This window comes from Tympanuchus pallidicinctus, unplaced genomic scaffold (assembly GCF_026119805.1).
Source record: "Tympanuchus pallidicinctus isolate F22 unplaced genomic scaffold, pur_lepc_1.0 scaffold2, whole genome shotgun sequence".
Classification (NCBI taxonomy): domain Eukaryota; kingdom Metazoa; phylum Chordata; class Aves; order Galliformes; family Phasianidae; genus Tympanuchus; species Tympanuchus pallidicinctus.
The window spans coordinates 40,047,810-40,073,267 of NW_026294721.1; the positions used below are offsets into that span (position 1 = coordinate 40,047,810).

At 40.0% G+C, this 25,458-nt stretch overlaps 2 protein-coding genes across 4 annotated transcripts in view; both read right to left on the bottom strand.

The window, feature by feature from the left end:
- Positions 1-3,569: 3,569 nt before the first annotated feature.
- Positions 3,570-14,248, bottom strand: DCK (deoxycytidine kinase). 2 transcript variants are annotated; one of them, XM_052683258.1, is made up of 7 exons: positions 14,080-14,248; positions 12,832-12,950; positions 9,938-10,131; positions 9,043-9,190; positions 7,566-7,681; positions 6,987-7,086; positions 3,570-4,855 (listed from the first exon to the last, which is right to left on the bottom strand). In XM_052683258.1, exons 1-7 carry the CDS (start codon positions 14,147-14,149, stop codon positions 4,829-4,831), a joined length of 774 nt encoding a protein of 257 aa, XP_052539218.1. In that variant the 5' UTR covers positions 14,150-14,248; the 3' UTR covers positions 3,570-4,828. The 2 variants fall into 2 exon arrangements, with proteins under 2 accessions (XP_052539218.1, XP_052539219.1); XM_052683259.1 differs by lacking the exon at positions 14,080-14,248 and adding an exon at positions 13,714-13,801.
- Positions 14,249-14,454: 206 nt separating this feature from the next.
- MOB1B (MOB kinase activator 1B) overlaps positions 14,455-25,458 on the bottom strand; it is a 39,373-nt gene continuing 28,369 nt past the window's right edge. For both annotated transcript variants that reach the window (XM_052683257.1, XM_052683256.1), the window contains exons 4-6: positions 23,729-23,862; positions 21,106-21,269; positions 14,455-20,508 (exon numbers count right to left, since the gene is read on the bottom strand). In XM_052683257.1, the coding sequence (XP_052539217.1) occupies positions 20,431-20,508; positions 21,106-21,269; positions 23,729-23,862 (376 nt within the window). In that variant the 3' untranslated portion in view covers positions 14,455-20,430. The remainder of the gene's footprint in view (positions 20,509-21,105; positions 21,270-23,728; positions 23,863-25,458) is intronic.

Genomic DNA, 25,458 nt, shown 5'->3' on the forward strand with positions numbered 1-25,458 from the left:
CATGGACAGGAAACAGGCAGCCAACGCAGACCAGGAGTCTGCCGCAATAAAACAAGTCAATGACCTGAGGCCACTGTACTCAGCTGGGAGAGTCAGGGTAAAGGCCACCAGCTAACTCCACAGAGAGGACAAAGCCAAAGGTGCAGCGAGACCTTATTAGAGGGCAATAGCTATTGTTTTGAAGAAACTAGTGGAGTAAAATGTGAAGATAATTACGGAAAACAAGGGCACATTGTCAGCACATATCCATAGACAGGGCTGACGCCATGAAAAAGTACTAGAAGCCTCAGCAATCAGCTGTGCTGACAGGAGAAATGCACAGAGAAAGGACTAGGATACCTTAGACAGAGAACAGGAAAAGCAGCAAAGCTCCATCCACAGATGGGCTGCAAACTAGTGAAATTAAGCACCTTTGTTAAAGCCTTTACAAGATAATGCATTTGATGGCTATTAAAAGACAAATCAAAACAACTCAGAATTAAATTGGAAAGAGAAGCAAAAAACGCAGGAAGGAAAATTGCAGAAAAAGCTAGGAAAGTGTCCTGAATGAACTGCAGTGGGAACATCTTTGTAAACAGCTCTCAGAAACCATGTGCCCTTTCCATAGTCTGTCAGTAGTATTAACAGATATACATGGTAAAAACTGGAGTAGCTGCTGTCAGATTGCCTATATTCATGGACTGAGACCTTGACCTAAGAACAAGTCATCTACACCCAAGAGCCTAGATTTTACCCTCTGCGCATTACATTGATTGCACACGCTAGCAGAAGAGTTACCTAGTTACCTAAGGTAACATAATTTAATCACTTGTCCGCTTATGCTCAGCACACAATCTACGCTCTTTGTCACTAATTGATTTCAGTCAGAATTTCTGAGCAGCCATAGACACCTTCAGGCTTGTATTTGGTACATTAAGTAATAAACAACGGCTTCAGCAGAATTCTCAGTTGCTTTATTTTCCCCCGCACACCAACAACACTTGTATTGCTCACTGCCTGCATCTGGGCCTGACAGTTCAACACTAGAAGATGTTATCACTCAGGCACAGCAGGATTAGTGTTATCCATGTGCTAATATTCACTCACAGAACAAAAACAGCTGGTGGCTGCACCAAAGACCTTCTCATGTCAAAACCCTTCCCATTAGATCAGCCTTTTAGAGTCTTTTACTTAATCCAACAGAGGCTTGCTTTATTCCACTCCCAACAGAGATCAGGATTTATCTCATGCAGTAGTGTATTTATTAATCAGTTTAATGCTTTTGCTCTTGCAAAGAAAAAAAAAAGTGGTCTTTTCCCTCTTTAACTTTTCCAAAGCCATTCAATGTTAAAACACCAACGCTCTCCCTGCAGCCAGCTCAGCAAGAGATCTGAGGATAGAATGACCTCCTGTGGCAAATTCTGTGCATAACTACACAATTGCATCACCATCACCACTACTGGCTACGTGGACTACAGCAAAGATTTTGACAGCTGTTTTTGTTTCATTATTAAATCTGTAGTAACAGTTTCTGGACCAACAGTGCCAGTTTTCAGCAGCCACGTTTTTTAGTGAACCAACTTTAACCCAGGAGATGTTGCACTGATGGCTTTTACATTACTTAATACAATTTCTACAGGTCACGCATGAACTGCGGCTCCTGGCCCCTTTTTGAGGGAATCAAAACAACCCACTGAAAAGTCTAAAAAAAAAAAATAGGCTGACATTCATTCTTGATTATTTAATAGAGCACTTCTGACCTACAAAACAGCACATCGATATTAACTAATCCTCGTAGCCTTTTGAAGGGATAAGGAGATATCAATATTTTAACGATGAAAACACTAACATAGAGTGATTTACTCTAAATCATGCAGAGTCTAAAAGGGAGCTGGAAAAAACAGTTTTGGAGTCTCTCTACTTATCTTTGCTAAAATAACCTGGAAATAGCAAGTGTACTCCCCTGCACTCCACTGTCCCAGCTATAATACACGACTTCAATACACATTCTTCCCCAGTCTATGTTTAATAGCTCATAGCAAAGACCTTCATTTCCATTTCACAAGTAGATTTTTGGAGCTATTAACTGCAGGAAAAAATAACATAATCATCTCGACACTAACCACAGTCTACATACAACTTCATTATGATGAGTTCTGCTTAAGTAAATTATAAATCAGTAGAAAGAGTTATTTCTACTGATTTATAATTTACAATAATGTGCCAGTTAACTAAGTTCTATCTACAAAACTGACTGCTGCTACAAGCAGCATTTATATTAAGAGAAGTTAGAATCCCCACTGTACAGAAAGCAACTGCAAAGACTCAAAATACGAGGCAATACTGTGCTCATTAGTCATAAGTACTTGCACAGCAATTGTAACACCACCCATCAACATTTGAATCTGTATCTTAATTGGAGAAAAAAACATAAAACCTACATACCAATTTTGTTTCCTAATCATAAGGACACTGGGTTAAAACAAGCAGGCACTTTTAGACAGCTCCATCAAAGTATCTCTTACCCAGGGGAACAAGAAAGGGGGAGAGTACTCAAACACTGAAAAAAAACACCATTGCCGAACAGCAGATATCAGTTCAATAACCTTCCTTATCTCTAACGGGCAAAAAAAATAACACATCAATTCTATTTTGTGGCTGGCTTAAAGTATAGGGAAAGAAAATAGACTTAACAAATTCAAAAATCTGAGTTACTGTCAGAGCTGTGAGGCTTAAGCCAAGGCAGAGACAGAACAGAGTACGCACACTGCCACTTTTGTTTATGCTGCATCTGTCCTACATACAAATAACTGTAGCTTCTCACACTTCGATCCACTTCAATGCTGCTGGGTTTCTTTTGTTTGTTTCTTTAAATCTTGTTCACAGTAATTAAAAACATTCTAGTAATTGGTCATGACTTTGCTCCTTCAAACTCAAACTTGGCAGTGAGAGATTACATAAAGTGTTCTGGAACGGGATGCAGATAACCTGCCACAGAGCATGTGCGCACTCTGTGATGGCTTTGAAAGAAGTCTTTATAAGAACTCAAACTCGTTTACTCCCTTAAATGAGCACTGTCATTCCAATTCCTGTAATTAAATCCAAGATTTTGACAGCTGAAACAGCAGGAAGAATTGCACTGTTAATCAAAATAAGTTGTTACCATTTAGACTGCTGCCAAGAATGCTTTAAAATGTTGTGTTTCGAGTAAATCTGAACTGAGTCTTCACTCACCTCAATCCAATAATCCTTCTTCTTTAGCAGACAAACTGGAAGTCACAAACAGTACTTCTACCATAATGCTGCTATACACTGCTATCAGGAACATATTACACAAAACACTCCCACCCAGTCAGGAAATATACATATGGTACATTTCATACAATCTGTACCTCTATCCCATAGCCATTAATTCCCACACAAGAAAAAACCTGAAGCCAATCACAGTGCAACAGAAATATTAGTAAACACTCCAAACACTCCAAGCATACATCATCTCAAATTAATGCATGGTACTACTATTACAAACCAACAACCTACACCATTTGCCTTAGGAGACAGGGAGCTAACAATATTAAACGCCAAAAAAGTCTTTCCAACCACTTTTATTTTTCAGTCAACAGCTGGAGAACGCTAGCACAATTCCAATGACAAACAAAGAAGTCTCCTCACAAATAAGGAAGTTACACAGGCGTCACAACAGACAATAAAATGCTTTACATACAATGAACGTATTGCATTCAAAAGCCAACTGTGCACTCAGAAGTGTCTAGAGCTGCAGAAAATAGCACATAAGACACTAAAGATTCACACCCTGTAGAGTTTATATTTTCTATACCTGAAACAAAAACGACTCAGTTAATGAAACAAAATGCACTAGAACAGTTACTCCACAAAGTTCTCCCCTTCTTACTACAAGATGATGGCTAAGGACCACCTATACCAAAAATTGCAGTATTATGTATAACAGCCAGCAAACAAATGAAGAAGCAGAAAGCCACTGACATTCAAAAATTGGTTAAGCAAACGTTTAGAAACAGTTCATTTCGAGATGATCACCATCCACAAGATTTTCTTCTTTCATTTGCAGCATGAGAACCACACTCCTCTACAGGAAAAGAAGAACTTACCAACAACCAAAACCAGTTCTATATTACGAAGAGTTGAGGGGAAAAAAAAACAACACATGCTAGAGAACTGAAAGCCTCTTCATATCCTATCTTGCAGTGCAAAATGAAAACATAGATTAAAATCAAAATTCCACATCTACAGCATTCCAGACATTTGGATTTGTTTCAGTTCAGTGCATTCTGCAAACTTCATCTATCAAAACTGTTAGATGACTTTTTATATATCTTGTAATATAAAACTCCTGGTTATATTAAAATTCCCTCACCAGCAATGTTTTGTTATGTTTTCTTCCTCAGAAAATAAGACATAAGAAACAAGTCAACTCCACTAAAATACTTCACAAGAGATCCAAAAAACCCCACTATATTCTCGAAAATTAAATAACTGTTGGGCACAAAATAAATTAAAAAAAAAGAATACAGTAAAAATACTCCAGAAGAACTTATTGGTCTGATTAATAAACAGCCAGAATATCCAGTAGCTCTCAGGACTCTAATATGTTCACAATCTGTCCGTACTACTTGGCATAATATTGAATAGATCTACTAATTTATTTAATAATTTCTCTATCCACAAAGTTTGCTTGTTTCTCTCAACTAATTCAAAAGAGTTGAGTCCTGCCTCTCCAGAGGCATTATATAAAAGCAGAAGTTTTACTTCAGACTTTGATCACACAGATGTTTGGAACAGTTTGACCCCGTCTGTGCTTCAAAGAGGATTATAATGTGCTCAAAAATTCCTTCACCTGCAAAAAGAAACATATTGTCAAACACAAAAGAATTCATCAACACAAATACACAGCAGCCACATTTACCTCTCCATTGCTTTACGCTGTACCACAGGACACAGGAGAAGAAGCTGAGAAAAATAAGCTTAGAGTTTCCCATGACATTTCTTGTCCATTGTAAACTCCTTTGGCTACTGTGCCTGTAATTTAGCAGGTGTGGAGAGCGACGCATTGGAATGACACTCATTGTCCTGAACTACAACCCTTCATCACAACTGAATTACCTTAAATGCTGGCCTAATCTAACCACAGAGAAGATAATGATCAGTTCAAAAACACTGTCATTTCAAAAACACCAAGTCACACCCACTATCACAACACTGCTCTTAATGAAGAGCCAAGTGCATCCAGACAATACATTGCTCAGAATTTGAGGTTGGCAAATAAGTAATAAAACAACACCTTGCAAAATCAGTCTTTCAAAAAGAGCTGATACTGTAGAACAGTACCATAAATATTCCTGCTAATGTTAAACTCAACATCCTGCATATGGAGAACAAATCAAATGGCCAGTTACCTAAAAATTAATACTGAAGTTCTGGCATGCAACATGGTATACAGAACCACGACTGAAAGGTTTATGGATTCCATCCAGACCACCAAGATCCACTACAGCACTATACATACAATTGCATGAGAACTGTATCCAAAGCAGGCAGAGTGCCAAGCAGCAGGCTAGCAATCATGCCTGCAAGTTTAGTTTAAACAACATCCTAAATTCAGGTTGCTACCAAAGGCTGCAGGAAGATAACATACTGAGAGCACTCTTATCACTCGTAGGTGTGCCTTTTTTGCTGTGCAACTGCCAACCCTTCTTCCAGTAGCAAAGTATAAACGTAAGAGGTGGCAGTGTAGTCAAGACAACCTTTTTAAAAGATGTAGTAACTGAGGCATTAGAGAACGCGGGAAACCAAGTGGCTAGAGAAAATGCCATTTCTCAAGAGATTCCAAAACATGCTAGGGATCACACTATAATACAGTCAGAACTAGAAGCATTTCCCCCCTCATCTGCTTAAACAAGACTACTGCACAGAAAGGAATCAACAATTAACTGGAGAACATGGTATGATTCTATTGGCAGAAGCATTCCTATCAGGAACACATCTGTAAACATTTTGTCCTAATAGTTCATCCAAATTCCTGATGTGAAATGGAAACAGATCTTGGATCACATTCTGCAATTGTGAATATTTTTTTTCCTCCTTCAGGGCTCAAGGAGGTAGAAAAAGAGGTCAAATCCAGAACATATAACTGTCCCAATACTCTAACTAGAAGACTATCACGTGATAGCCATTCTCTATTGTAAAAATCACAGCAGTAGCACTGCATGAGAAACCCTATCAAAATAATTTGCACAGTAGGCTCTGGTTCAGGACTGGTCTTTAAAACACCTCAACAGAGAAGAGTAGGCAACACAAAATGTCCAGTGAGGACCCAAGACCCGTAAGCACACATTAGAGGCCAAAGCACCCAGCCTCATGAAGAGCACAGCAGCTATGAGATAATGCCTGGGGAATACTAAAAATAACCTAACAACCACACTGGACTAAACTCTGCAATCTCTACTTAGGTGTCTGAGCCCGGCCTAGTGCAGGTGGTAAGAATATCAACTCCACAGTGGGATGATCAGTTATACCACCGGTATACCAGTTAACAAGTTTTAAAAGAGCAAACAAAGTCTGAATTCAATCAGGTGAACAGCTCTACTTCACACTAGATAAACTGAGACCAAAGGACAAAGCTGCTTTTCTCATGAAGTAAACAATTTATGGCCAAAGAATGGAAAAATATGCACTTACCATTGCTAAGGGCCGTAAAACTGACTGCAACTACTTAAATACTGCTACAGTGATTCAACTATCAGACACCTGAGCTGTTGAAATGTGGAGACCACTTGATGGCATGGCCCTATTTTAAAATGCATTCTGTATTACACCTTTTTGAGCTAAAGATTAGAACTTCTTCAGGCAAACAGGAATCTCAAATTGGATTCTTTTCATACTGAACAGACAGCATTTTTTTTTCCCCAAAATTCATTTTGACAGTTTTGCAACTAACGTAAATAATTACTGTTTCATCAGACTTTTACCTTTTCAGTCATGTGATCATATCTGTCCTTCTTGCCTTTGAAATCTTCATTAACATCTAATGTTAAAATAGGTATTTCTTGTAGATATTCAAAATCTGTTCTGTATCGGAACAGAAACACAGAAAACATTATTTACTGAAGAAAAAAATATGCATTTTGCAACTCCACCAGTTTTTATTGCTAAGAACCCATGAAGAAGAGCTGCACATTTGAATTACTATTAATTCTGAATAGTAAGAAAATATATTTACAATGTAGCTCCCAGAGTACAATACTGATCTCTGAACAGGCTGTTTCCCCAGCACCTCCAGATCAAGTAAATCAGACATTAGAATGAACTCAACTGAATCATCAGCTATTTAGAGCCCTGTGTGAAAAGAACTGAAGGCATATTACATGCCCTCGCAATAAACAACACGCCATAAAAACAATACCACTAAGGATCTATAGATAGAAATATTCCTGGGGTTTAACCTTATGTATCTAAGGACAACCTGAAGTTTCACTGGTAGAAAAAGCATTAGGGAGCATCCTTAATACTACTTATCCATCTCAAAGTAATTGTTAAACAAATCCTACCGCAGTGTCTTATGCTGAAGCCAGCTTTCATGTTTGTAGTGAAGCTTCTCCAGATATTCAATAGGAATTTCTTGCTCTTCATCTCTTCCACGCAAGTAAATCCTATTTAAGCATTTCTAAATGCAAAATTAAAAAGAAAGAAAGATTGGTTGTTTTTGCAGACACGCAGAGAAAGTTCACTACTCCAGGCTTTTTGTTTTGCTTCTTCTAACCTTCCTATGGTGCTAAATGTACTGAACATGAACGTTCAACTTGCTGCTGACCTTGGGAGCATAGAGACATTGCTCCACGCTCAGCAGATTGAGCCAGCCCTCTGACTACATTCCAACAAAAGGACCCAAGGAGAAGGACTGTCCCCAGAGGTTTTCAAGAAAAGGGAAGATGTTGCCCTGAGTTTTGCAACTTAGCGGATGGTGGTGATGGGTTGATGGTTGGATTACATGATCTTATTGGCCTTTCCAAACATAATGGTTCTATAAGATGTTTGGCGTTATTTCTCCACTGTAAGGAATGTCTCAAATTAGCTTTTATAAAAAGAAGGAAGGAGACCAGAGTATTGCAAGGAAAAAGAACTTAAAAAAAAAAAAAAAAAAAGCATTACAGAATGGCACTTCAAAGTCTCATTACGTATTTCTGCCTCTGAAGAACTCAGTTTTTGAATGCAATACTTTGTTTCAGTCCTGCTTTTTCTAACACTTTTTTTTTCTCCTCTTGAGCAAGTTTCATACTCAGGAACTGCACTGCTTACGTTAACTTATTTTACAACACATCAGACGCCCAAACACCAAAGCATTGCACTGAAGCAGCACATCAAGCACACACACTCATCTAGCTTAGCTCCATTACTCCTGCTCAGAGGGCTTCACAAACACTCAACCCACCTTTGCTGGGGCACTGACTACTAATTATTCTATCACAATGAAGTTCCTGGAGCTAATTTTTCTGCTAACTTTTCACCTCTTCTATTACCAAGAGTACTTTCTGGTTTGTTTATCATGTAAACATCCTACTTTTATAATTATAAAAACATTACCATCATACTTTATTTACAAATACCCAGGCTCCTAAGACCATATTAGAAATAATTTAACTATTATAAGTCCAAGTGTAGTAGTTTCCTGGAAACTGAACTCTCATCATTAGGATTCTTATAGTGAAATTTAAGGGCAGGCTCAGGATTTCAAAAGAAAACAAAATTTCAAGGCGAACTTCTCAACTGTTTCCTTGTCTTAGACACCAAAAGCAATCCCTAAACAAAGATACAGCAAGATTCAATAACACACAACTGCGACCTTACCAGTACTGCTTACAAAGCATATTATTCTTCAGTCGCTTTAAAAAGTCCTAGAATCATAGTTAAAATTTGCACTTTACAGAAAAGAAAATACTAAGGAAATACACACAAAGATCATTTTTCTGGCAAGGAATAGAAGGCGTACTCTCATTATCTTTGCAGTCATAAATTCGTATTCCTTACCTCAGGAGTAGCTCTGAGATAAATAATCCCATCCAGTGCTAGGCTTTGACCAAACTGCTTATTCATCCAGTCATGCCAGTCTTGGTAAATAGTCCACTCAGTTTCATTCATACAGTCAGACTCATACAAATTAGCTGCAAAGATATATCTGTGAAGAGAAAAGATAAACAGAACTAAGCTTAAATACAGTTATCACTTTGCCTGATGTACAGGACGGTAATTAGTTGAGCTGAACACTGTAACTTCCTCACTTTCATGCACATTTGGACTGGAAATACAAAGCTGGTTTCCTTGTCCTTCAACTCTATCCCTTGTAGTTGCCCACAGCAGTGTCCATAAAGAGCAGTAATATCTGCAGCTTAGGAACAATTTACAAGCCACTGAAACACTGCAGTAATTTATTTACAATAAATCAGAACACAGTAAACTCTTCAGGATTTGGTGATAATGTTCAGTGATCAAATCTAGCCTTCTAAAACAAGAAACTGAGAGGTACAGCAATATGAAACAGCCAGACCTCCCTCATGAAGTGTAAGAGAAAACAAGAGCGAACAAAAAAATACCAAGAAATTGCTCTTGGCTACTCTTGATGCCTATTCTTTTTTTCTTTAAAAGGAAGCATGCACGCAGAAACCATAAAAACCTACCCAGAAAGAATAAGAAACAGTTAATCAAGGTTATGCAACAAAGTTATAAATCCTCATGTAAGTAAAATTTACTCCCTGTCCAAACAAATGAGAGAATGGCTGACATGCCGCTTATTGATATCCCAATACTGATATTCATCTGCATCAAAATTAAGATGGAAGTAATGACAAAAGCACTCCTTATTTATTTCTATGTTTTATTTAGGAAGATTTTGCTCTTCACTTGAAGGACTTGAACTCCACCATACCTGTCACTGTAGACAGACCGCTCAAAGAACACCACAGGATTCTCTGCCTCTCTGAGTTTGCCATCAATGGATTTGAGCTGAGCCCGAATCCTGCTGAGACACGCGTACATCTGGAAAGTGAAAGACCACCTCTCTGGTTTCTCATACATCATCTGAAGCACATTTCCACCACTCTTCTGAGATGTAGTCAGTTCCTGTTTTTGAACAAATATATTGACCCTTTCAAAGTTGGGAAAGTACAATATTAAGCTAAAATAGAACTGCTCTACTAGCTCTAACCCCATCCAGCCAGCCTCTATTCCAAGTTTATAATTGCACCATTTACCTTTCAGCCCTGTTTATACCCAGTGCATAAGTAGCAGTAATGTTACTTCTCTTACTGCATCCAATTGAACACTACAAAAACTACAGTTACAATGCTCAAGAACAAGAAACCACAACAAAAAACTCACCAACACTTTGATCACTATTTAAAAACTTAATTAAGAACAACATACCAGTACAAAAATCAGTAACATTGTGAAAAAATCCACCTTGCTTTCACTCTGACAAGCATAATTTTGAAGCTGAGCTATTTTTGTTTTCCTTTGTGTTACAGTTCAGTAATTACACTACAGTTATGATTGGTAACAGCTGCTGATGCAGAATTTTCAGATGTTCCCACCATACCTGGGAGGTTTAGAACAGACTCCAGGGCAAAGCCCACAGAATGCTACTCAAACACCTTGCGGCAGCCACTCGCTCATCGAAACCAAAAGCTGTGTACTTCAGCTTTACTAAAAAACACAGCCTATCAAAGACAATTGCTTCTGACTGAATTTTTTTTGTTACATTATCTCTAGATGTTTGAAAATATTGAAATATTTGGACTTGGTGTCAGAGGTCAAATCTCAAGCGATAGCAGGTAAATTCAACAATTCCAGGCTTTATCCTCCTCTCTAATTTCCTGTGACTGACCTACCCAAGTATACTAAACATGCCCAGCATTACACTCTGACACTGAGGCCAGGTGACAGTCACTATCAGTATCAACTGCACTAAAACTTTCTAAGCCTCCAAAAGGAGCTACCTATGCAGTGCAGCCCCCAGACTATCCTACTACCTGAATTGCCCAAGCACTACTTCTCACACAAAGAGTGGTGAAGCACTGGAACAGGTTGCCCAAGGAGGTTGTGGATGCCCCATCCCTGGGCATTCAAGGCCAGGCTGGATGTGACTCTGGGCAGCCTGGTCTGGTGGTTGGCATCCCTGCACATAGCAGGGGGTTGAAACTAGATGATCATTGTGGTCCTTTTCAATCCAGAAGACGACCTATCTTCATGGGGCTGAAGTCTGCTCAGGACAACGGTCTGGTTTTGCTACCCATGGTATGTCCCTGCACTCTAACCAACCAGACTAGCTGTAGCTACAGAATCCTTTCACAAGTCACAAGGCCCTTACCTGTCAATTGTGCCAGTGAGAATTTACAGACCTACGCTCTGGAAAAGATTTCAATGTCCTTGGAAAATATGTATTTGAAAGTGCAGAATTAAGTCATCTGTACTTTGAGTCTCAATGTAGTTTTTCTTAAAAACTAACAGTTACAAAATCAATAAAATACCTTTCTTAAAAAAACACTGCGAAGATGAACTTGCCAGCTTGGAGCTTTTTTGGGGACAATGAAAAGACAACAAACTTTAATAAAGACAGAGAAGTGAAAACATACTTTCTGATATGAAACTATTTAAAGAGAAAAAACCAAGATCCTAAACACTGATTATTATTTTCAGATAGGCAAAGGAAAAAGGAGGAAGAAAACAACAAAAAGCACCAAAAAAAGCCTATTGTTCCTACCAGACATTTGTCTTCCTAGGAGCATAACTGGTGTTCAGCACTGTGTTGTTCTGCTACTGCATGACTGTGTACTGCATGACAGCTGTATCATTGTGTTATACAGCTGCTATTGCACGAATTAGATAGTGAGGAGAACGTTACAAACTACTGACAACACACAAGACCAAAAGCTACCTACAGATGTATGCACAAATAGCTTAACACACCTTCTTTTTTTTCCTTCTTAAAGTATTTAAAAGTATTTCCTGACTAATTTTAGAAGTCATATATATAGTGCAGTGTTTCTTTAAACCAGCCAAATTATATTATTAAGGGGTCTTTATCCTGACCCATGAGTTCACTTGCTTTGATTCCTCCTACTCCTCTGCTTCCCTAATAGAGTGCTACTGGTTGGTGCAGGTTCTTAACTGCTGGCTGAGGGCAATGAAGAAAATATAACACACCTGAGAACCCAACCTATTACAGAAGCTTGCTGGCTTAGTTCTTAAATGAACGTTTTGGGTTTGGATTCACTTTATTGAACAAGAACAAACAAGAGAAAATGTTTAACTCTGAAAGAATATAGGGGAAGTATGAAACAACAGGCCTTCATTAAAAGGCTACATTTAATTAACCAAAATATATTCTAATTCTTGACCAAAGGAAAAAAAAAACCCAAACATTATTTCCTAGGTGTTTTCAAGGATATCTTTTGGACTTATTCTCACCTGGTTTGTTCACAGATGCTAAAGGTACCTCCTACATAATTTTTTTTATCCCTTGCTTTTGCATGTAAAAGATAATAGGCTTTTATCACCTAATGCTGAATGTCATTTATCTCACAATATATCAGCTGAAGTAGAAGATCTAACAACGAACCAACTGAAGATCAAAACCTTAACTCACCTAAATCAACATGGAGAACTACAAAGATAACCCAGACAATACAAAAATAATCCATGAAGATGTTACTACACATGCTTTCCAAAATTCCCATTCTTTTGGAATATCACTATGTTTGATGTTAGAAGAACGTTAAACTGGCTTTTAAGAGAAAGTTTCACTTCACACTTTTACCATACCTCATAATCCTCTTCAGAGTTTTGTTGAACATTGCACCATCTAGCTACAGGCTCAGGAACAACTTCCCATCCCTCATCAGCCTGTTTGAGAATATTCACAAATGTTGATTTTCCAGCAGCTGTAGAAAAAAGCATTCCACAAGAATAGCATCAGGAAATATTGATATGATTATCCTTTAGCAACTAGACAACTATTTCCAGGTACCAAAAATGAGTGTCTCACACCCACACATTTACATTTGACTTCATAATAAGCATGATTCAGAGACCGTCACAAATCATCAAGGAATTGAAACTTTTTCCCTTTACTTTTTCTTTTTTTTTAAATTTTTTTAGCAGCTGTATCAAATAGGTAATGACTGGTATATTAATTGCTTAGGGAGCTTACAAAAGAAGAGGGAAAAAAGCCTTTTACACTTGCAGCCAGCGATAGGACACAGAGGAATGGCTTTAAACTTTTTAAGAGGGCCTTTGGATTAGATATGCAGAAGAAACTCTTTACTCAGAGGGCAGCAAAGCACTGCACAGCCCAGGGAGGCTGCGGGTGCCCCATCCCTGGAGGCACTCAGGGCCGGGCAGGATGGGGCACAAGTGAACCTGATCCACAGCTGGGAGCTGGAACTGGGTGGGCTTTTAGGTCCCTTCCAAACTAAGCCATTTTATGGCCCTATGAGTCTATGATCACAGAACGCAGAGCCATCAAGGCTGGAAAACCTCCATCTAGTCCAATCGTCCACCTACCACCGATATTTCCCCTCTAAGCCGTGCCCTAGCGAGACCTTGGCGTGATCTAGAAAGCTACATTCCCTCGGCGGTCTGCTCCCAGGCCAGAAGATGTTGTAGGCGGTATTTTAAGCCCCCCCAAACAAAGCAGAAGGGCACCTTTCCAAACGGGAGATGCAGCACAGACGCGGTTAGCCCTCCGCCCACTGAAGAAAGGCTCCGGGAGCTCTCGGTGGAGATGCTCGGAGCCGGGAGGCCGCCCTCCCTGCCGCCCACAGCCGGCTCACAATCCCTCGGCCTCTCCGGCCCCCCATAACTCTTAGGGCGGCAGCCTTGCGTTTCCCGCCTTATTTCCCGCCCCGCTCCCGCGATGCCGCTCACTCACGCGGCTCCCATCTCCCGGCCTGACAGCGAACCTCTCCTACGGGTAAATCCCGGCCCGGCAAACGCCGCAGAGGCGCCGCGTCGGCGGGAGGAGCCCCTCCGGGAGCCGCCGCCTCCCCACGCCCCCCGGCCCCGACTCACCGATGTTGCCCTCGACGGCGATCTTCTTAACCCTGCCCTCCAGCCGCCCGCGCTTGGGGGGAGTCGCCATGGAGCCGAGTGCAGAGGCGCGCGCCGCGCTCGCTCCAGCCGCTAACGGACGCAACGGAAATAACCGTCGCCCCTTCCGCCGCCGCGCTCGCGCCAGGCCCGCGCCCGCGTTCAAATTTGCCGCGCGCCCGCTCGGCCCCGCCGCTGAGGGTCCGTGACGTCACGGCGGCGCCTACGAGCGGCCGCGAGGGCCACGGGGAGCGGGCGGACGCGGCTCGGCCCGGCGCTGCGTTGCCGCGGCTCGCGGCGAAGGGAGGGGGAGGAGGCGCGGGCCGCGAGAGAAGGAGAGGCCGAGGGGAGGCGTGGTCAAACACAGCTATTTATTGTCTCTTATAAACAGCCTTCAGCTCTTGTTGAAAAAACCTAGAATTTAAATATTTTGTCCCGTCACGTACTACTATCAGTATACATTATTTACAACTCTCGGACACGGTGCGGATTTTCAGACATTCCGTTGTTGTTACTGTACATCACAAGCCGTTCTCGCTTAACACCGAAATGCCGAGCGGTGCCGGGGAACGGAACATCGGCGCAGCGAGCGGACAGTAAGGGCTCTGCTCTCACATCCCCCATTTTGCACCGTCTTTGCTCCCGGACGTTGAAAGACTGTAAACGAGGAGGCTGCGTTAGCGTTGCTTCTGCGCTATTTTGTTTTTCTCCTTCAGAAATGGCCTTCTGTTGAAACCTCACTCTTCCCGCATTCCCCTCTCCCCACGCAGAGGGACGCCGAGCCGGGCGGCGCTGCTCAGACGGCAGAAGCTGGCAGCTTACAAATTAACGAGCTTAGTTTAGTGGCTATAAGAATTAATTTCCCCTAAAAATACTCTAGGAACGATTCAGGGAATTTGTTTCTAAAGCAAAAGCAATCCGATGTTCACCTAGACTGCAATCTTAACCTGGCTATAAGGAAGCGGAAAGAAAAGCAGGACAGTGCGAAGGCCCAGCACTTACACCGACAAATGTTAGTCTCTTATTGCGAGGTGAGACACCCAGGAAAAGAGGGCAGGCAATCATCAAACTGCTCGTGGCTTCACTAGCGCACTAGTAAAGGAAAAATCAAATAGCAATGAAAGGAAACAAGATTCAGAGTGAAGTGATTCTCAGTGAAAGAAAAGCAAGGAGTCTGCATTCACACTGCACTTTTTAAAACAGTTCAACTAAAAAGGGGGTTATAGACAGCCATAGAGCACTCTGGCAGGTAGGAACGGGAGAGAGGCTGGTAAGAAAAAGAGTTACCCAAAAACATATGTGTTCGGAGTAAAATTATGTCACGTGGTTCAAGAGAACAGGGAGGTGAGAAACAGAAAGGAACAATCTCAAAGGTACATAAAGTCCATAGCAGCAAATAGGTATCCTTTACCTGTTAAAGGAGCATCAGGGAGGCTGGAGCGCTCAGTCCTATATACTGAGTAAGGACAGCGCTCCTTTCTATCTGGAAGTAAAAGCTAAAATTCAAAGCTCCACATTGCATAGTAAGCAGTTAAAGAAAATTAGTACTTGCAGACGGGCTGTCAGCCCTTTGAAACCTGTTTTCTCCTCTCAGCTACCTGCAACAGCAAAATGTGGCATTTTTAAAATTGCAATTAAAAATCAGCTTGCATCTCTGACTTGAATGTAAAAGACACAAGCACAACATACCCAACACCATCTCAACGGCGTCAACATTGGCAACAGTGACCGAATGTGATCAACTTCACAGTTTGTCCCATCCTGTCTAGAGGTAGATGACCTCCTGAAGTTACCATCAGAATCACTGACATGTTCAGCATGCTGGTAGCTGACAAACACCCCAACCAGAGTTTAAGGACATCACTGACTGGAAGGCCTCGGCAAGCACTGGCAGCCCATCAACACCTTCTGCTCCCAGTGACAATGAAGCAGGGAGGTTTTGTTTCAAAGCGCTCGTGACACGTAACAGAATCCACCTGTAACATGGGCCTAAAGCAGCAGATTTTCTTCAGGGTTCATTTCTCTGGGTTTTATATGGGAGTGAGGTGTCCTCCCCCCAAACAATGCACTGTTTTATAAACACATTCAATCTATTCAGATTCAGCTTGTAAAACATGACTTTTGCGTAGCATTTTGATGTGCCCTTGCATCAAAAGTGTAAACACACATGAACTTCTGGTCCCACAACTTTTTGAAGAAAACAAAACAAAAATAAAAATAAAAGCTGCAAATATAAACAGCATAGGGATGCTGAATCCCAAATACTGCACACATATCATTAATGTTGTTGTTTTCAAGCGTTGTATAATTAAACAGTGTGTTCATACTGCTGTCAGACAAATCAAGATCTCCAAGCTTTTATTACACACCTAGAAACTGTTCTGTAAAACTGCTTTTACTGGCAGATACTAAATACAAAAAGATACACCATCCCTTTAAGACTAATACCTTTTATAATACATTCAAATTCTTATTCAGTGAACTGCAGCAGAAGCCTCTGAATTTATAGAATTGGAAGCTTTAAAAAAAAAAAAAAAAAAAAAAAAAAAGGAAGAAAAAAAAATGCTCCTGAGTGGAAAATTAGGTGAGCAATTGCAGTGGCATCAATCACAGCAAATGCTCACTTCTAAGTATTCTTTTTTCAACACAGAAACTGGTAAGACAGCTTTAAATCTGATGGAGAATATCTCTTGTTTAACACCTTGGTGCAGACTTGTACCACTCTCCGGTCTCACTGCAATGTGATAACAGGGGCTCTGGCGCTGGCTGAAAGGCTCCAAGAAGCGTTATCAGCTCAGAGAATGCACACATGCAGCCCGTGAGCAGCACTGAATCAACTCAGCAAAGAGTTTTCACTGGCAATTTTATCAAACTTTTACTATCAAACTGCATCTGCAGCACCCTTCACGCTTCTGTAGCTGGATGCCGATCTCCCTCTCAAGCTTGAAAGTTTCAGTCATTAAACACTTCTCAGATAGAAGTATGCATAAAAGGCTGCGTGTGCAAGATGTTCTGAATTCAGCTTCCTGCGTGACTGAAGTCCATTTAAAAAAAGCACACTTTAAATTTAGGAGCTAAGCTGCTTTTACATTGTCAGGAGGATGCTCTCCACCTCCATAATTGCAATGATGTCAGTCTTTTGTGTTATTCATTCCCGAGCTAACAGAGCCCTCCAGTCCTCCACCCAGAGCTAGCCACAGCTCCCCAGTCAGGCTCACGGTCACATCATGCCACTATCTTACTCAGTTACAAACAAGTTTGCAGCTGAAAAGATGTCATGAATGACGCACACCGTCCCCATAAGTATCGCATTCCCAGCTGCCACACAGCACCAAAAAAAAAAAAAAAAAAAGTAATAAATGGGCAAAGGACTCTTCCTGCAACTTTCCAACACATGGGAGATTTCTTGCTCACGGGAGCTCCTTCTTTCTTAGCAGCATGTTGTTCATCTCCTGACAGCAGCATTTAGATGTTAGACCACCAACTGAGTCTTCTACTGGCCAACAAAATTTCATGGGGCTGTCTACCCGATCAGTATGTCTTATGAACAGCAAATCTGACAAAAGCATTGAGGTGAATACTGCAGCTGTAAGCGGCTTGCCCAAGTAAAAGGAAATGGTGTTCGTACCTCTTGTTTGCTTTTGCCTTCAGTTGTCTTGTACCCCCACAGTTCTTTTTCTATCACCCAACTTGCTGAAGAGTTATCAGATCCTAGGCACCTCTCTTCTTTATCTCCCAGGTATATGTGTACACATGGGAGAGTCAAAATTGTCACTGGCTGAGAAGGGGTAAGACCTTACTCTTTTCAAACTTGGAATTTGTCAAAATATTTGAGGGAAAACTCTCTTTGCATCAACAGCCTGACCCACCTTATTCTTCCAGTGTGGACTGTGATCAATCCAATCCAATGCCAACTCTCAGCATAAAGAAAAATCATGCAATTTCCTTTGATAGTCACACAATTAGGAAAATATCTTCATCCTGTGTGACATAAGAAGCTGAAACAGAGTAAATACAATTTTCTTGTGTCTTTAACTTACAAGCAGCTTCTATTGGACAATGATGTTGTCCTGCAGAGGTGCCAAAATATAGTCTATGTTTTTTGAACTTCAATGAAGCTTCTAATGAAGCCAAGTACTATCTGAATTACATAGGCTAAACTGCAGCTATTTGCAAGCAGTTACTGTACCTAACATATACTGTAACCAAACCTAAACTCACATGAACACTACTGCATGACTACTCTTCACCACTCTTCAAGAAGACAGCTTGTTTTCATTACTAAATGAAAAGCTGTGAAATGAGCACACAAGGCCATTCTCTATTTCAGACTAGGTCGTCTTAACTGTTCTTAAGCTGAAAACAGGTGAGAAGGGAAAGAAAAAAAAAGAGACAGAAGTTACAGAAGTTTAAACTGATTTTCATTCTGACTAGGAAATGCAACTCCATTGAAGAATAACATTGTTCTTATAATAAGTTATAGATGATTCTGAAATATATTATTTAAACTTAAAAATAATGATTCTAGTCACTAAAATGAACATATATTTGTTATTGTGCTTAAATATTTCTTAGCTGGCTATATTAATGGCCACTGATATATTTTGCAGGCTTGTGTTTTCAGTCTAGCAGAGGTACCCAAAGCATACGCGCAACTTCTCTGCCATACACCATACAGCTTGGCTTCAGCTGTACATTTTTTAGTTTTAAGAGTTACTTGGGTCATATACACAGCTCAATTGATGCATTCACATTACTAAGGTCCAGAAAAGGTGCTGTAGCAGTCTCAGTCTAGCCAAGCCTGGCAGTGTTAATCATCTAGTGCATTATGTTTGGCAACTAGTGATATCATGGGATAGCATACTGCAGAACCTAATGCAGATTTCTTTGTATCCTAAATACAACAGCTTTGACAAGGCCCATAAATGAACAACAGACATCTGGGCAATGCGAAACCAGACACTGATGTAGTTGCAGCAAAGATTTCAAAGCCACTGTCTGTGGATCATTCCAGAAGTTAACTTGCCACAAGTCATTCTTGTGTCTGGTTTGAGACAACAGAAGGACAGGAAGGCAGAGAGACTAACACAGGTGTGGGAAGGAGACATTTTGGTTCTGTTCTCTCAGGAATGAAAGATGCACTTGCCAAATCATAAACCACTGATATGTTCCAATTACTTTTCCAAAATTCCGTAGTTCTTTGGAGACAAGTAACAATTTTAAGTGGGGAAGAACACCACTGTGCTAACCTTAATCCTAAATGATCCACAAAATTATTTTCCCTTCAAGATACATTCCCTACTGTAGAAAACACTGATCATCAGAGTTCCTTCACAGAGCTGGGCTTTTTATTTCTAACTTAGGAACATCACCTCATGAGTTATTTTTCAAAGCAGAGTTTTCTTAGTACTACTCCAGTGTACTTTTGATAGTAACTACCTTCCCTAACTGTAGCTGTGCAAACTGACAATTCATTTGGCAAATACTTGGAAATCGAATGGAGGTGCCTGACTTGAGGTGCTATTTTATTCACATGTTCAAAACATAAGAGCAACTATGAAAAGCAAAAACCAGTGCAACAGACATTAACTATTTGCTAACCACAGGTTCTCTATAATTTTGACACCACCTTCTTCATTCTGATTTGGTGACTAGAACTTCATTGTCACTTTTTGTTATAAGAAATATCTAGCTTTGAAAAAATCTATATTAATCTCTCTAAAAAAATAAGACAAATATTTGTATTAAAAGCTGGAGATCATCGATTTAAGTAAGTTATGGCTTTTTTTACTGTAAGTATTTATATATATATGTATATATATATATATATATATTTTATTTTTTTTTTTCCTAAAACAAGTATCAGTAAGTATCCTGGATGTTAGTTCATATTTTCTGTTTCCAGCAATGTTCAGTATTGTATGTGCTTTGCACCTCAGAAGTGAGTCTGCCAAGGCACTTAGAGAATATAAGGAAGTCTTCCAGGGACTTCATTAGAATGGGCTACCATTGACACAATACAGAACCCATCCACCAGCAGAGTCAAACCCCCAGCCAAGCATGTTTCCTTTACAAACACTCAGCACCTGCTAAAATTCCACAATGAATAACTATCAAAAAAAAAAGCTATTTACTGCATGTCACTAACAGACAAAAGATTTCCCCTAATAAAAGCACAGAGAGTAGATCTTGGCTGTTAGGAATAACAGCACAGGTTTTTCTTTTGTTTTTAAAAAACAAATGAACAACAGCAAAAAAAAAAAAAAAAAAAAAACCAAACATATACCACACGCTTGCTTAAAGAAACAAGTGACTTAAAAAATCCTCTTCCTTTTATCTGTCCTTAGAGGTGAGTTTTTCAATCAGTTCTTGAAGTGGTGCAAGCTCTCTTCTGTCAATAAGGTTGAATTCCTGTAATAGGGTTGAGGAAAAAGACAAACATACAGTTTTAATTGTGTAGCTCAAGAAAGAAGTGTGATCCAGACAGAATTCATTTCACAGGCTCTTCATGATCAGGCCTTGCCACTGCAGCATCTTCTGTCTACTTGTTATTATCTCCATAGCACGGTTTAACTGCCTAAAGCTTTTTCTTTTACTCCATTTAAGCGGAGCAAACATGCTAAGAAGCTGCCCTTGGCTGAGCAACCAACAAAGGGAGAAAAATGTAATTTTGTAGCAAGAATGCTCTCTTCAGTCTTCAATCAATAGTTTCAAAGACTGTCCTCCCTCTTTCTTCTATAAGGAATTATTGTTCTACTTAATTATTTGATAGTGAATACTTTATGGTATTCACTTTGGTAGCAAATGAGCACTTCACTCTGAAAACCTTTCAATTCCTCGAATACTTCCAGCATTAAATATACATACAAATATAATGAGACATTTAGAGCCTTACAGGTATCTACTCTATAAACATACCAGCTGTTAAGAAAAAGAATGAGTGTTACTTTGGTAAATTATTTTTCCGTTTTATTATAACTGTGACTATAATGTTCCTGCCACGCTTACCTGAACAAAAAATATAAAGTGCTTGAAGGATGTGTTAAGATGTGCCTCCTCCTGTAGCTGAATCACTGGATCAAAGTGCTGGTGATAAATGTGAGCATAAACTCGGAAGAGGCGCTTTAAAATCGTCTTTGCCACTGACATGAAATTCTTTGGGAACGGTACACCTAGAAATAAGGAAACAGATGAGTTACTTTTAAACGCCTGCGCCACGTTCATTTATTTTGAAAGCTGCTATAACCCAACCTGATTTCTTGGGTCCAACTGTATCTTTCACTGAGTGTTACATTTCACTCAGCAATTCTGTCTGTAAACTACATGATGTACTTGGGCTGACACACAATGACAAGTTCGTTAGAAGACCACAGGGAGATGATATTTTTCTCCCTCTTGTGATCCAGTGGCTTATGAACTCATACAAAACAAACTGGACTACATTTCTACACTGAACCCACCTAGCTACAGCTTCCAGATACTACATCTTCTCACGTATCAGGATAGTTCCTTGGAGAACTTTCTCAGACTGAGCATCTCCTTGCTGTGTGGATGGATTCAGATGCTTAAACAGAGGCATATAATACAAACATGTAAGCCTTCTCAGCACCTGCTGGCCTCTGACTGCCAGTGCAGATAAGTGGAAGTCTCCTGCAGGCTCTGAGTCTCACTGAAGGCCCTATGCAAGTGTCAGAGATAACACAGGATACCTTTAAGTGACACCAGATGACTTTGTGTAGGTAGCCGAAACTCCCTTTTAGTATTAGCAATTTGTTGTTTTTCAGTTCTCTTTGCTAGAGCGAAGTAAGAAAAAATGCTCTCTTGCAGCTTCATGAACAGAAGCTGTACTAATATTGAACACATATTGGAACATTCATAAAATGCTCTCTTATGTGCCTCATGAAGAGACCATTTCCATCTCCTTACCATCTCCATTACCACCTCTTAGCCTGAAGCTACTGCTTTCTTTCCTGTTGCTGAGTAATTCTGACACAAGCTCTTTTCAGTCATTTCAGTGAAAATGACATAGGACATGTAAAATCAGCTTCAACAGTAGCTCTTCATCATTGTACACGTCACTGGGAGCAATAACCTATTTAGCCAACACATTCACATACTAAAAAAAGACATTTATCAACCACCTAAGTAGATTAAGCCTGACTAACTTCTCATCACATAACAGATTTGCCAGTCAGCTTAGTTCTTCTGGAGTCTTTCCAATTTGTGAAGTCCTGTGTGAAGGCCAGAAGCCAAAGCTGTATGCTGGTAGTTAATCATGATCTCAAAAATGCTTTCAAATACTGAAAATACAATTTCCATGCTCTATTAAAGCTTGTCCTGCTTATATATACACATCACATTTCCAACACTGGCCACAGCATCACATGGAAAGTTCATTTTTAATTGCTTATCCCCTGCAGCCTTTTAGTCCCTTTTCACATCATTGCATTTCAAAAATACATACCATTAAAACAAAAAAAAGTCTTCACAGAAATATAAGCTGCAGAGAAAGATCAAGTCCTGCTGTCATTTTTTAAGCACCACTTTAAAACAAACTGTAAGTATTCAATATAATACCTTTTAGTAGCAGATTTATACCCCAGCTCTGAACTTTACGCTAAAACACTAAAATAACTGGCACAGGAAGAGAAGATACTGTGCTCACGTCTACAGAACAGGGAGTGTTTAGATTTCTGTCCTTTCTTCCCAAACTCACCAGCTTTCTTTGCACATCTGTCTACTGTAAGCAAAAACAAATGCTACTTGATTCTGACAGGTGGTCCTGTTTCTCTGAATAAGCTTATTGAAATGTGTTAAATGCCTCAGAAACTATTAACAAAATACAAGCAATTAAGAGATCTCCCTCCCTTTCTCCACAATGGATCATAAGCCTATGAGCAGTACTGTACTGGAAAACTGCCAGTTAGGAGCCTAGAACAAACAGTCCTTCATGCCTCCAACAAGATTTTCTTCTTGTTGTCATGTCAGAATCAGTGGCTGTTCATTATTTTCCACCTCTTTTTCTGAAAAAAACACTCTTAAATATATATCTCCCATCTTCATTTCAAAAGAAAATAAAATCATGTACTTAGGATCAAAAATGCAATCCAGCTTCTTTAGAGGTAATGGCTAAGAGAAGTTCCCAATGATAGACTAAGCATCCTTCCTTCATTGAAGATCTGCTAGCTTGCAGCAGTCTACCGGCTACAAGATATAGAGACCCTCCTACTTATTTTTAAGGAAACAAACCACCTTTTCTAATATTTAAAAAAAAAGATTTTATCAGAAATGACAGTTAAGTAGAAAAAATACTTCCTGCATCAGAGTTGGCTAGCTGTTTATTAAAAATATTAACACATATTAACACTAGAGATCACGTACACATTAGTTTTACCTTAACAGATAAGAGCACCTTTCCAAACATAGAATCACAAGGTTGGGAAGGACCTACAAGATCATCTAGTCCAACCATCCTCCCATTACCACTGCTATCACAAGCAATATAACATAACGTTACCCTCACAGCTGTCCTACTCGAGAAGAGTCACATAGGATACGTTTCAATGCTACAAGACTTGAATATTTCTGTACAGCCATAATCCAAATACATTGTTCAATGTTACTTGTTTACCTATTTTAGAAGGAAATAGCGTTTCATCATCCAGCTGATCCTGGACCCAAGTCATCAGGTAATCAATGTACTTTGGCGCAGAGCACTTAATTGGTTTCTTTATGTTTGTCCCATCTGCCCAATGGTACTCGTACCTGGGTTGGGACAGCAACAAGAAGACATTTCTTAATACAGGTGAATCATTCCTAACACAGCCTGGGAAGACGCTCTTCCTGCACCACTCCCCATACCAACACCCTCCCACAGCCCTTCCTTGAAGCTAAGGTCCAAAAGCTGCCAATGTAATCTGCAGCTGCTCCAGACCCAACCTGCAATCCTTCTTCAGCAAGCCACCATAGCCTGTGAAGGCTTCCAAAAACTTCCTTTTTCACAGGCACAACACATTCATCCCACACTCCTGCCAAAAACATGTCAACCTATGGTTAAAGCATCTCTGTACATCAAAAAGCTGGTGTAAGAAGTAAACCTCTAAATTGCACACAGGGCACTTCTGCTTGAAAAGGCAACAACTACTTTTCCTTTCTTTAAAGCAGCTTGGGTTGCTTTTGTTTGTTTGTTTTTAAAGGAGAAAAAAAAAAAGAACTGTAACTTGTTGAAATGAAATATCAGAAAACTGCATTAAATTCTCCACTTGAAATTGGGCTTACAGGTTTTGCCTGACAACCAAACTACGTTGGTTCTTGCCAGTGTTCCTAAATTATGATTGCATTAAGAGACTAGGAAGAGATTCAGATGTAAATTAATGCAAAGTAACACTATTTAAGAACTCAAAGCAAGTATAAGGTGCACTTTAGTAAACAGTCTCGAGGAAGCTTCTAGATTAAGTAGTTGTCCTTAGGCAGCACCTAATAGCTTAGCAATACCATGCAGCACACAAACTAGATTCCAAAAGTCTTGGTATCCAGATATACCACCGATTCACTGGGTAGTTTCAGGATGTGTTTTAGCTTAGTTTTTCCTATCTGTAAATAAGGTGGCATCACGCCTTTACAAAACACTGGCATCATCATGGAGCAATAAAAGGTGTACTCTTCTTATTTTTCCTCTACTTGTAAGGCTAATAATGCTGACACATAGCTTATTCAATGAGTAGATTCCAGCTTCATTCATTTTACAGGTACCATTTGAACCCGTGGCATTATAAAAGCCATGGAAAACTATTAAATAGGAGGAATATGCATGCACAAACAGATATAAACAAGTCCTCATAAAATTAGAACGGAAAAGATTTTTTGAGTGACTAGGGGAGTGTAATCCACACAAGTCCAGACATAGGAGAAGACAGCTTATCTTGGGAAAACATAGCTGGAAAAAGGAAAAACCAACTATATTTGATGCTCATAGTCTGACAATATCAGCTTTCAAGTGAACCACAGCGTTCCTTCCTATTTCTTGCCAAGTACCAATGTGCAGGTCTTAATATCCCCTGCCAAACTGTAACTTCTGAGCAGGTTTGATTGTGGCTTTTTTTAATCCACATCTGCTTTAGGCCAGGCAGCCCTGCTCAGTCAGCCAGCCAGCAAGCCCAGCCTAAAACAAAAGGGACTGCTGAGCTCTGTAGCTCTGAAATCCTCCCAAAGGAATAAATGCCCAGTGGGTCAGGATGGCTGCACCTCCCATTTTTTTACTAATAAAAAGTCAATGACAAGGGCGGTACCGTCAGGTCACTCATGCTTTTACAGCAAACACATACACCAGATAGAAGATCTGTCCCAGCTCTTTTTAAAAGA

Excerpts from the sequence above, each read along its gene's own strand:
- DCK (XM_052683258.1), bottom strand. The coding sequence starts at position 14,149 with ATGGCGACTCCCCCCAAGCGCGGGCGGCTGGAGGGCAGGGTTAAGAAG. Across the intron at positions 12,951-14,079 it reads CGCCGTCGAGGGCAACATCG|CTGCTGGAAAATCAACATTT; the intron begins GTGAGTCGGGGC and ends TTTTTTCTACAG. Across the intron at positions 4,856-6,986 it reads ATGATCACATGACTGAAAAG|GTGAAGGAATTTTTGAGCAC; the intron begins GTAAAAGTCTGA and ends TTCTTTTTGCAG.